The 13,031-nt window shown below is 42.8% G+C and overlaps 2 protein-coding genes across 2 annotated transcripts; both read left to right on the top strand.

Moving 5' to 3' along the window:
- Nucleotides 1-1,000: 1,000 nt before the first annotated feature.
- On the top strand, nt 1,001-3,385 carry PHALS_13653 (hypothetical protein F442_14898; the record flags this gene model as incomplete). The annotated part of the gene is made up of 1 exon (XM_024729451.1): nt 1,001-3,385. The coding sequence occupies one exon, from the start codon at nt 1,001-1,003 to the stop codon at nt 3,383-3,385; it is 2,385 nt and encodes a 794-aa protein (XP_024579827.1).
- A 1,967-nt stretch (nt 3,386-5,352) lies between these two features.
- PHALS_13652 (uncharacterized protein) lies at nt 5,353-7,068 on the top strand (the record flags this gene model as incomplete). Its single annotated transcript, XM_024729450.1, has 1 exon — nt 5,353-7,068. The coding sequence occupies one exon, from the start codon at nt 5,353-5,355 to the stop codon at nt 7,066-7,068; it is 1,716 nt and encodes a 571-aa protein (XP_024579826.1).
- Nucleotides 7,069-13,031: the final 5,963 nt, after the last annotated feature.

Raw genomic sequence — 13,031 nt, 5'->3', positions numbered from 1 at the left:
TGTGGTGTATGCCACACCACAGCTCCCTTGGGAGAGTGACGTGTCACTCTCATGTAACCCCGTTACACCTTGTGCTATGGATCGACCAGAAGTCGAGATTATAATACCAAGTACTTCTACAAAGCGCAAGGGAAGTTTGTAAAATTGTACCTTACTTTTGATACATCTTAAGCGGTCCAAAGTCGCAAAATTAACACCTAATGATCAAATGCCCTTGTAACTCTTATCTGCGGAGTGTTGATCTGTTGGACAAGGAGTTTACTTACCCAGTTCCAAGCAGAACATGTAAGGAAAATCAATCAGATTCGTAGGCTGATAAGACATACGTAGCATAGTCTGTATGCTTTCTGTAGCCATCCATCTACACATCAACAGCCGCAGTTGAACTATGAATTTTGTCTTTGTCTGATTGTCTTGAAGTTGTATTTGTAGACGTCATCAAAATATTCCTCTGTCTTGTTATACTTTTTGTGAAAAAGCCAAATATTTATATTATCGACAATTCATGGTAATTCTACACAAGAGGTGCAAATTGACCACATACTATTTTCATGCTAGAGAATACACGAGAGGGAGAGAAGCTTTTTAATTGACCGCCTATGGCTGAGCTTTACCAGATGTTTACGCTATTGAATGCGCAGCAATTTTCATTATCTTCACAGCGTATGGTTTTGTACTGCATTTAATCTTGCAATACGTTACTTTTACGTATCTTCATTCGAATATTAAAAAGCACAGCAATTCTTTTCGCACTCTTAGCTGTCCTACATATTAGTCAACACTATCATAACTGATCAAGAGTTTTTGATATTTCTTGAAGTTGCCATTCATTAGCGTTGGTATCCTGCACCACCTTTACTGTAGCTATTGGAGCTCACTTTTCTTCATCGTCACTTCAGACCTAACATGACCTTTTCATAGGGAACCCATCTCTACTTCATATCATTACTTCACCTTCCGACTCAGGTTTGTTTCTAATTTCTCAGTCGCTCATTGGACCATGGGGGAGGACGTCGCGGACCACAGTAACTTGGCTCGGTATGCAGAGCGTACTGAGTGTACAGACATGCTACGTGCTACGCAAGAGGAGCTGGCCACAAAGATCAAGGAACTTCAAATATATGAGAGCAACTACATGGGACTTAAAAAGGATTTATCTCGCTGGAAGAAAAAATTTGAATACGTCTTTCGTGAGAATGAATTGTTGGCGCTAGAGACAGCGAAACTCGATGCGTCACATAAACAGATTGCATTTCTTCAGCAAGAAATTAAATTTAAAGAGGAAGAAGGTGCTGCATTACGTGGACTTGTTAGCGCACTGGAAGCTGCGACAAAGAAACAGCGTGCGAAGCAGCTAGAGGCTGCGAAAACTCGTAACTCGGTAGCTGAAGCTGCTGCGGCCGAGATGAGAAATAGTGAGGATGCAAATGCAGCGTTACAACTTGAACGTGAAGGTCGACGTGAAGATAGAGATCGTCATGCAGCTGAAGTAGCAGCTTTGAAGGCTGAAAATGCGCTTCTTTTGAAGGATGTGGACCGCAAAGACGAAGAGCTTCAGAGATATGAAGAAAAAGTAAGTGCACACAAGGCGCGAATTACAGGATTAGAAGCAGCACTTAAACAAGAACAGGAGGCCGGAATGAATCGATTAAAGTCAAAACAGGACCGTGTAGTAGAGTTAGAGAAACAGGTGCAGCAAATGCAATTGAGAAGACGCTCAAGTGTAGCTGCAGCATTAGCTTTGGCAGATGAACAAGGACGCGACATGGTTGGATTTGGGCCGAAAGAGCGCTTGAAATCAAGTCATATTAGTGAAGGAGACGAGTTTAGTGGCGAGGAACCTGATACTCCTCCTGGAACTCCACCTCCAATTACGTCGGGCTTGTTACCACCTGTTGATCCGACTGCCGATCAAATTATTCGCGATTGGGTTGAAGACAGAAAAATTAAAGCTGCTCGTAGCTTTGATGAAGCCTTGGATCTCGATCGACTGGATGAGTTGATTCGAAAGTTGCCGTATGAACATCAAGAAGGTGCAAGTCGTGTGCTTATGGGTGCATTAGATCCTGACTCTACAGCTGAACCTGTGTATGAGTCGCAAATTGTACTACGTCATTTGTCGACGGAGCGCCAGAATGAGTTGCGCGAGTTTTTGTTGCCATTGCTAAAGGCCCATCCCGCTCTTCGAATTTCGTATTCGACTATGGAACGTCGTACGTTGGTGACGGATGTTCGTATTCAGATTGAACGTCGAAGAAATTCGGTTTTGGGTGGATTTGTACCAGGAGAAAAACGATTTGGTAAGGATCATATGTTTTTAGGTCCATCGGCTGAAGATGTTGGAAAACTTGTGCCACATATGCCTCGAACTATCAGCTCAGGAGGCAAAGCCATTTATGTTTCAAAACCTAAAAGTCTAGACGCAGTTTCGATGTTTGTATCTTCTCCTTTAGAACGAGGTAGTGAACATACGGACGACATGGACACGGCTTCAGAATCAGCAGATGTACCAGATGTGATGATGTCGAAACGAAAGTGGGGAGGTTTAAATGCCGCCAAATTACTGGGAACGATGGCTGCAGGAGCAAAACAGCGAGTGGCAGCGACGTTCAAGAATTCCAAGTGCACGCATGAAGGCACTTCGTGTCAGTTTTGTAAGATGACACCCATTGTTGGAGAACGCTACTCGTGTGAAACGTGTGTGGGCTTTGATTTGTGTGAGAATTGTTACTCACTAGGTGGCCATGGTCTTGAGAACTCTGATGAACTCTTTTACCGTGTTCAAGAGTTGACTCTCGCCCGCTGCCCTCGTTTAGCTGAAGAAGTTGATTTGCTTGAACTCATGCGGTTTGAAATATGTCGCTCAAATCTTCGGAAATTTAATTTTTGTCTCAACTGGCTAGCTGACATTGTTAACGGCAAGACGTCACGAGACTTGCAAGCACGTGCATTGGAGATCCCAAGCATTCGGCGTGATGTGCGTAAGATCTTTGTACCGCTGCTTATGCGCGTGTGTAGTGATCGCGAAGACATCGAAGTTAAGACTGAGTGGGAATTGGAAGACGATAATCAGGCACCAGTGCGAAGTGTGGGAGGTGGCGTGAGTGAAGGAGACGGTCGATTCTTAGAGACGCTTCGAATTTGGGTGGCGGACCAGTATCGAACGACATCTCCGTTTGTTGAACGAAGTTTGCTTAAGTATCGAGAAGGTGAAGAGGGCGAAGGAGATGAAGATGGAAGTGACAGTGATCGTGGAAACGGGAATGAGAATCGCGGCAATGATGAACCGTTCGAGTCGAATGAAGAACCACATGGTAGCATGGAAGGATTTCGTAGTCAACCAGGCCATGTTGATCATCATCGTAAAGCTAGTGACGCATTCTAGAAAAACTAGCAACTACTATGTATACATGTTGGATGGACGACAGACACTATTAACGACTATGGCTGTAAAAAGTTGCTCCATAGATATTTATATTGTCTTTTTCACCGCAAGTTACACTCTTCATCATCACGTAATTTACGAGCTGACAAGGTTAAACTCGTGTAGTTTATAAAGCTATTGCTATTGTAAAAAACTTAAGAGCACAAAAGAGCTTTCCGCTTTTATCTTGTATGTATGAATTATATCAGTCGAAGCAGTACATACGAGAAACGCGAAACGGCACGTGGATCAGCAACAAGAGCACGCTTAGTGTTCAATGTTATAAGGTACATTGTATGATTTTTAGGCGACGCTATTTGTTGTTACAAAGATTAGTCATACCTTTTAGCTTCTGATGCATATGGAGTTGTTCACATCTCGATGATCAAGGGTTATAGAACTCATTGGACTGTCAAAGACTATGACACGAATTGAAAACTTGGAGACAAGGACTTTCAATTTTTCGAGTTGAATAGCGCTCGAGAAAAAGCTAAGAAATAAATAATGAGAGAAAGTATTTAGCATTTCTGAGAGCGAATGACTTATATATATGGCAAAGTTGAACGTGACTTTTAAGGCTCGAAGCGATAATCGTATAATATCCAGCCTTAAAACACGATCAACTATAGATTTTCGTATGAAGAGCAGTACTCAGTGGCTCCTCATGCACTTAGAGGGCTCGCAATCCTGAATGGTTTATCCTGTTTTCTGTATCGGTGTCAACAAGCTCGTTACTGATCCTGCAGGCATGTGGAATCAAAAATGCGTCATATGGCTGTTGCGTCTACCATCATCAAAGAGCGTAAATATGAATTTTCAGCTCTTTTTTCTTACCTTTTGACCTCGTCTTGGGCACGAAAAGTTTAACCGAAAACGTTCATTCTTTCCTTAACTGACGCAGTTAGGCATCAGACACTGATGAAACTCTAATAAAAGGATTAATTCATAATGTTTTCTAACATGTGTGGATATAACATTTATGATGATTTAGTGATAACAATACAAAAATATCTATGCATCTGGTTCTGGCGCCGTCGGATTAATATGATGCAGTACACTTTCAACACACGGTCAGCGCCGTCGGACAAGGCTTGTAACATCTTTAAACTAAAAAATCAGTTCGGTTTATTGCATTCTACCAGACATCAAATGCCATCAATTTCGCACAGTAGTTTGTAAATTTTACGATGTTGGTAAATGCGATACTAATTAGCTGCATAATGCATGGCTTTGTAGCGAATTAACATTAATAATCCAAGTGCTATGGATGAAAAAAGACCAACACTTTCCCTGACGCTGAATAGCATTTCATAGCTCACGCCTGGTGAGATTGGCACATACGTACCTTCCTTCGTCCACCTTATGCACAAACAGATTCTGAAAACAGACATTATTGAAATGACTCGCCGTCGGATATTGCAATTATATTGGTGACTGCCTTACGGGGTGGAATTTAAATTGAAATTACTATATAATATACATATAAATGTTTTAATTTGATGCAGACAGTATCTAAGCCAAACTTGCGAATCCTCTGACAATAGACTCGTCACTCTTCATAGCTTAGTCAGAGCGTGTTAGCAAATCGAAAGAGACCAATTTGCATTACAGACCATTCGTTTGTCCCCGGCTCTGACCAAGTGAAGCACTCAAGTTTATTTCCTGCCTCCTCGCTCAAGATTGAGCAACGTCAGGACATTTCAAGTGACAAACATGCTGTGTCATGCCGTGTTCAAGTCATTTTTGTATCTGCGAAACTCTCGACCGATATCGTACCAGCTTCGAGAGACTTGAACTCGATAATGAGACAATGGTGCACACTACTGGTTTTTGTGGCGTGGACATATCTTACCGTTCCATATGCAGTCGCATCGAAACATTCTATCTTAACGGAGTGGCAAGATAATTCATCGGCGTCTTTAATTCCAATGGAGATAACGCCATCAAGGCAATCAGATACAATTCAGTCTCATGACTTCTCCGACTCAGACTTGTTAAAAACAGTATCAAGTGATAGTATCGACGATTCGGATGACTTGGATGATGACAAGTCATCATTATCATACTCAAACGCACTTGCAACAGTTACTGTTCCAGATAATATTACAATTGGCTCGACTGCAAACACCACGGACAAACTCGTGTCAACGTATCGCAATTGGGTCGGTCCTACTATTGGAAAACCTTCGGACCCTGCATTCGATAAGACTTGTTGGCGAAAAGCTTACATCATGGATGAATGTCCATACGGCTTTGACTATAATATGAAAATGTGTTGGGCCCAGTGTCCCATGGCATTTCCTGTAAAATGTGGTGTCGAGTGTCTTCGACAAAATGATAATTGTGCAGCTGCTATCTATGCAAAGTTTGTGAGCGTGGCCAATGCCTTTTTTTCCGTGCAAATTATGGGCGTCTTTGGGACGTTTTCAAAGCTTTCACAGACCGTTCGCGTCGGAATCAAATGCGCTCGAGCCATGTTTGGTACCATGCGTGCGATTGTCAACTATGTTCGAGCTTTAAAAGTATCAAATCCAAAAACAACCAAGGATCAAATCCTTTTGGCGTTGTACCAGACGAGCTACATTACAATTGACCTTCCTGTTAGTATTGTTATGTGTATGGGTAGATCGTACAATTGGCAAGTTCTTGATCCTGTTAGTGTGGCCATGGGTACAATTCAAGTGATTTTAGGAGAGGTCCTGGCTCGCCAAGATAGTATTCTCAAGAGTTGGGGAAAGTTTAAAGCTTTTCTTACGAGATCAAACTTTACTTACGCTGTGAACGATCTTAATGACACGGATATCTCGTCGTTAAAAAAGGGTATGGAATCTAATTCGACGTGTGGCTACGAACTCCAACGACTTACTGATCGCACATGGAGAACAATTGCTGAGATGAAAGAAGCAAACCCAACTATCACCCAGGATAGTTTACGTGTCCAAGTGTACAAGTCTGACCTCATGCTACACGACATTCCTACTGCGACGAATAATTGCATGGAACAAATGATCTCTGAGTCAGATGAAGCCACGGCATACAAAACGCGTGACATGCTTCGCAAGACCTATGGCGTCATGATTGATGACTTAATTGACCATGGCAAAAGTGACAACGGTACATCCTTGACAGCTAAGCAGTACACTCGAGTCGTGGCCGACAAAGTACTTATGGCGATTGCGACACTATTTTACGTTGATTTGACACGTATTTCTGGTATGCTGTCGGAATACATTCAGACAATCTGTGGTCCCACGCAACTTGTTGGTGAGATCGATGATGGTACTCATCCCAATACGCTCGGACTTCGAATTGTCGGAGACGCCTTTGAGGGAAGCAGCATCTCCTGGAAGCGAAGAGGTGATGGCAATGTCGTGATTACATTCGTTAGTACAGACATTAAAAACGTGACTGTCAACATCATTTCGGGTGGCGACAAGTTTGATGAAAAGAATGTTCCAGCTGGTCAAACCGTGACGTGGGAATCAACCGTAAATGAATTGGGAGGACAGACGCTGTACCTCGATCGATGGCGTGCGGGAATTCTTGATATTCCCGGTACTGGCGGTGGATCGCTCAAACTTTGGGTACCTCGAGCCAAAGAAGGTGGCCATTTGGATATCACTGCAATACTTAATGCAAGTTAAGGATGTGGTTTTGTGTAGTTGTTAATGGCAGTGGTGTAATTGAGTGTATCAAGTATAAAATATTAATTCAAGCTAGACAATATCTCTGATCCTGAAAGATGAATATGTCGCCGTCGGATAATCGGAATAATTCATTATCTATAGTATGTACACCTGATACTTTGAATGGTATCAATAAAATGAGTTTATCTTTTGAAAATATCTACTAAATATTCCTTGTCCAAAAGATTAACACGAACCCACGTCTTATAAAGTCACTCATTTTCTTCTGACCTATAAGTTCACATCGCCCGACAAATACATCACCAAGTTGATCGCTCAACGTTTTATGCATAAGTTCGGATGTGTACTATCTATCCATTCCTACACATTTCTGTGGAGCAAGAGATTATTCTGGAACGGCCAGAGGTTACATAAACGTTTTGTCGATGACGAAAGTTTGCTGTTAGTATTAAATGTCACTCTCGAACGCTCGAGAACTTTGACTGGATTACAAGATCCAGCTCTGAATACCCGCAAAACGACTCATTTCTGGTCTGAGACTTGTGACAGGGGATGTGGATCTTGAAAATAATACCATAGAAAGCAAATCAAGATGTGCATCCAACAAATGATTAGTATGATCCAACAGGCTGCTGTGTCACGTCGCAAATGTGTTTGACATCCTTAAAGAAGCGGTGATGCATGATAGTGAAGAAAGTTAAGGAGATAGTCGATTGAACGTGGTGCAAAGTTCTACCAGAAAATTGCACTCAGGCTTTAAATTTGGAGGCTGATAAACAAGCATCGAACTCACGTCGAAATGTTGCATGTTGAATAATACAGAACGATTCGCGGGTTGCTGTAAGGAAGAGCAGGATAGATACACACTATTCATGGCCCTCGGGGAGCGTACGTACCCAGTTATACTGTATCCACAAACTACACTATTGGCAGAAAGCAGAGGTACCAAAGTACTGGTATTGATGGTGCCAGGTCCGAGATAGACATAGTGCAATAGAGCTGCTGTGCGCCTTGCACAAAAAATGATGTGGCTCAGTAAATTGCGTTAACACACGCACATAAATTAGGTTCAAACGCTTGATTACTCTTATATAGACCAGAATTCAACCTGTACGTTTTACCATATCTCATGACAAAGATGTCTTCATCACTTAGAGTGACACTAACCTCTCCTTTACAAGTCCCCATCATGGTAATCATTACTACTAATATTTACATAGAAAATAATGTGAATTTCGTGTGATTATATAATTCACAATTGTACTTACCAGGGGTGTCATGCTTATTTAGAGACAATATGCAAATGCGACCCTCAATGAGCAACCACTGCGCTAGGAGTTTGGTACATACGGTTAAGTACAAATTATGTATTGATCACATAGCGTGCACTCCACCACATGGCTCTGCGAACGTAGCGAAAAAGCGTAACCCTTGCGACCAGCGTTCTTAAAACCATACTCAATCACAATGCCAAAGTGTTTTCCCATCAAAATGATTGCAGCGACTCTCCGAGTCCTGACCCAACGCTCTGGCGCTACACGGAGACATACGACCAAGCCAATTCACCGAGAAGATGTCACTCACTGCACTTCTGCAAACTTATAGAACTTTGCGAGCTATTCCTAGGGTGGGCTGTGTCGCAACACCTCGCCGTGGATTTCACGATGGCCAAGTCATCATCGACGAGTCGGACAACCCAAATTCCTCGTCTGCAAGCGCAACGGCAAACCGATTATCGTCAGTATCATGACGTTGTGACAATCATTCAAGTCATCAAAAGTTTTTTGCCGAGCTGATGATAGCCCTTGCCCGCGTATATATGAGGTAAATGAGTGTCAAGTAGTAACAACTCACACGTCATTACTTCTCGGAAGACCCGCCCCCGCAGCATCGGTTGAAATCGAACCGCCCTCGAGGGGTGCATTTTAGGTCTAAAAGCTGTCAAGAGTGTCAAAGTGAAACAGACTCAAGTCGCGCACTGGGTGAGGATACTACTGTCTCAATCGTCTCAAAGCTTTTCGGGCCAGCTATAGTGATGCGTATGTTCGATTTAAGCATCAATTTATGCTTGACTGTAATAAGTGCAAGGCATGTCACGAACATCAAGGAAAAACCCACCGCTTCCATTTCTTGCTAATAATTGCCCTGCTCGTCTCCATAACACAGCTGTCACATCAACCCACGAAAAAATTGGCCCCCATTTTGCTGGTAGAAAGCGAGCTTTGACTTTTTCCGCAAGGTTCAATATCCGATAAATGAAGGTTTGTCCAATTAAAATTGGATTGACCGGGGTTTCTTGGCCGCATTGCTACCCTAGGTAAAAGATTTCTTAGAGCTCAAGGAACTAGATCTATGCCGACTGATTTGTGGTCATTTGTCTTAATCGGACGTGATGACCACCAGTTAGTCAAGCTACAGGGGAAACGACTTGTCTAGCAGCAGCCTGACTATATACCTGCAACGAGTGGCACACCACAATCACGGTTTATTTAGATGCGTCATCTGGAAAACCAGATATAGAGTCCATACCAATGTACGGCAAAGAATTTGCAAAGCTGGCAGACCAGGCAAAGTGTCTAACATTTGCGGCAGAATATTCTTTGACACGATTTAAGTGTGCACTTTCACATTTATCAGCCAGTATTCAGTGCACAATGAGCTCTTTAATTTAATGCTGAGTTTTTTGTCCATTTTAAGTATAAAGCTCTTGAGACCTTTGGCACTGAGCATAGTTATCGTTGAGTTTCAAGTGTGTCAGTGCTGGTATATAAGATACGAATCAGCGGTGCAAACGTTACATGTTTGCGCAACAAGTGAGCCCACAGACTCATTACTTCCTACTGTCTCAAGCAACGCAGTTATATTGCTGTCCACTTGTCCTATGTGCGTATAGCCTCGTCAGACTGCAAAGCCACTATCTCAACATGATACAGTGCGGCGCCAAAGTGCATCCGCCACCACATAAAGACTTCTCGGCGTATATTAAAACTATTTGGCAGAAAAGGTAAATCATACCGATTTTCTCCACGAGAGTTGTGGTAACGATGTAAATTTGCGCAAAAATGCTGAAATTCTTTGGATTACAAATGACTTGGATACAATCAGGTGCACCCTGATCATGAGAATAATATTTTCGAGGCATTTATGATTAAAAGAATTTTACCATGCCGCTATATGCTAGATATGCTTGGTAGCGATGGCGCATTCACGCTAATTGACATATCCTTGGAGTAAAGGCGCAGCGTCTGGTATAAATTGAAGAGTCCATATTGATATAGAAGGACTATAATCGGGGAGCTCTTTCTTACAGTTTTAAGACCACCTCACTGGCCGCACCCGTCCAATATTCCTTTAAGCAAAAGCTATTGTTATCCTGCTCCAGGAATTCTGCCAATTTTACGAGCTGATTAACGACCAAATAGTAGGGCGCATGTTGAGACTGTCAACACTATGTTGTGGTATTCAAAGGGATCCGCAGAATCTGTCAGGATTTTTATTCTGCTTAGTCATCTGCGAATGTCCTCAATGACGACCTCATTTACGAAAAATGATGAGCTTGCCTCCCTTCAAATTTCTCAATACTGGTAATTCTCGAGGCGGTTTGATAAAATTAACATTATTGTCTAACCTATCGACAGCCGGCACCCTGCGAGAGCTGGTAGGATAGCGAAAAGGGCCGTCTCATGCCGCAAAGGTTTATTTCGCTGACAGGTTTTAGACATGCGCAATAAGTACTTACGAAGGCTGTATCGTTCTTCTCTTCCGAAGTTACTGAATCATGTGCCTCACATAGAATCATATACCCGAAATCCTCGTCGTGAGGCAACACCCTGCGAAGAGGGTTATGTCGGTCATAGCTGTAAAACGGAAAGCCTCAAGATAAAAAGTAGTGGTACAGCCATACGACTGCGCACTACATATGGTGACATTTCTTGAATCTTTGATTGCTAAAAACATTCGTTAAGGCACCACAGGTTGCGTCTGGGCTGACGATGACCGTATTATCTCATCAACTGGCTTTGTTCTCATTATGCCATGTTATAGGTGATGATCGTGGCGACATGATGACGCAGCAACCACCATATTATGCTAATACGCTTACGCTCAGCAAAGAAGGATCACAATCTTTTCATTCTGTGTTATCAATGTGGTGACGAAGTCGCTGTGCACGACGAAGGATGATTTATGTAGATCGGAAAAGCTTTAAAGCCCGTCATAGACATACTCCATTGCATGTTGTTCCGTATCCAAACAATGTAGCTCCCTTAAGCAGTTGTCAACTAGCAAAGCTGAAAGACACAAACGCTCTCATGCTCATTGACAGCTTTATGGATGAAAGCGCAATCTATTGCAAAGGCTGAAGCTTCACAATCATGGTGCAGCCTAAGTGGACCCAGAAAAACCTAAATTGGAGCACGCATGAGGAATTTTTACAGCCTCCAAGGCCATTCATTTCACAGATCCCCGATAAATGTCTATCCTACCGTTGTAAGAGCTACTGGAAAAGGTATTGAGAAGAAGGTTTACCGACTCTGACGTTACCCCGGTCTTTCATTCGCGAGATATTTCTTGCCACCTATCAACAGAGCCTAACTGTTTCGCACCCAAGTACCGACTCAATCTTACCGTTAGAACATGGCAAAATTCAACTTTCCATCTTACTTACAGAGATCAGCCCGTCTACTCGCGACTTACAGTTGCCCTTTAACTCTACCGTCTGTGGCACATAAACAGCGAGATCCAGCTGCTTCTACTCTCCGTCGGTCGTGACATAGACGACAACAGCTCACAGCTGCTCTTTGCCGCCCTGCGATCGACATTTAGTCGTCGTCGTCTCCCATATCCTAGAGATACTCTGAGAAGTAGTCTAGTTCTGAGACTCGACTCACAACCACTTTTGCTCTTCGAGTTAAGCTCGAGGCACCTCACAATGCCTTTGCTATCGCTTCCTGAAAATCCCATGCCCCGCACGGAAGCTGTTGCAACTTCGTGCCCGCGCTATAATTTCTTTCTTGCCTATTATACTTGATTTTCATGAACCAACAAACATATAAGTGAACGCTGTGGCTCTTAGCTCTCTCGACATTTCACTCAACCCATGGTTCGTGGATTTCATCGCTAAGTTGTCGTATCTCAAATCCAGGTCTAAGTATATACAGCATTCCAATTTGTCAATGTCCTATTCTCAGATTGAAGACTAAGCAAGCCTTTGACATTTTTTCCAATGACCCCGTCACAAGACGCACGGATGTCGTATCCGTGTTTGTCTTTATCGCATGCTGTCAACTGTTTTTGACAGCCACAAACTGTACTTAATGGTGCGATGCTCCTGAACATTGCAAGACTTTCTAGGCTTCAAATATCGCGAGATTTTGTTATCATCATCCATCTCAATGCGACTCAGAGTGAGTAGCACGAAGAGGGGACTCAAGGCTAATTCTACTTGGTCAAATTGGCGCTCCGAACGCGAGACATTCAGAAGCGACAAATATCGCTGGTGTTTAAGCCGCCTAATCAAGCGGATAAAGTGATATCGATATTAAGTCTATCCGTCAAGCAAAGCAAGAACTGGCGAAGTATGTCCAGAAATAAAGATCATTACCACTCTGATAGCCTTTAACCCTCTCTTGAAAGGCGGTAAAGACAAGTTTTTTTATGGAGAATTCTAAATATGTCCCACTCACACAGATCCTCTTTCGTTGAAGCGATATGTGCCGTATTCCATTTGAAATTTATCATCCAGGGCGAGAGGGAAGGATAAAATGCTGTAAATTCAGCTTTATGAGCGCGCTAGAAGCAATGAATATCAACCATAATAAGGAGGAAACAAAATCATTTTGTTGCTGAGCATATCCACGGTGCCCGCCAGTGTCACTCCTGCGGTAGTACAGAGCATATGCACCTTGCGTGCGACCTTCAAACTCGACTGAGAGGTACGTAGAGTTAACTCTCACACAAAA

This window comes from Plasmopara halstedii (assembly GCF_900000015.1).
Source record: "Plasmopara halstedii genome assembly, contig: Scaffold_672, whole genome shotgun sequence".
Taxonomy (NCBI): domain Eukaryota; phylum Oomycota; class Peronosporomycetes; order Peronosporales; family Peronosporaceae; genus Plasmopara; species Plasmopara halstedii.
This window is presented reverse-complemented; position numbering and strand designations above follow the sequence as displayed.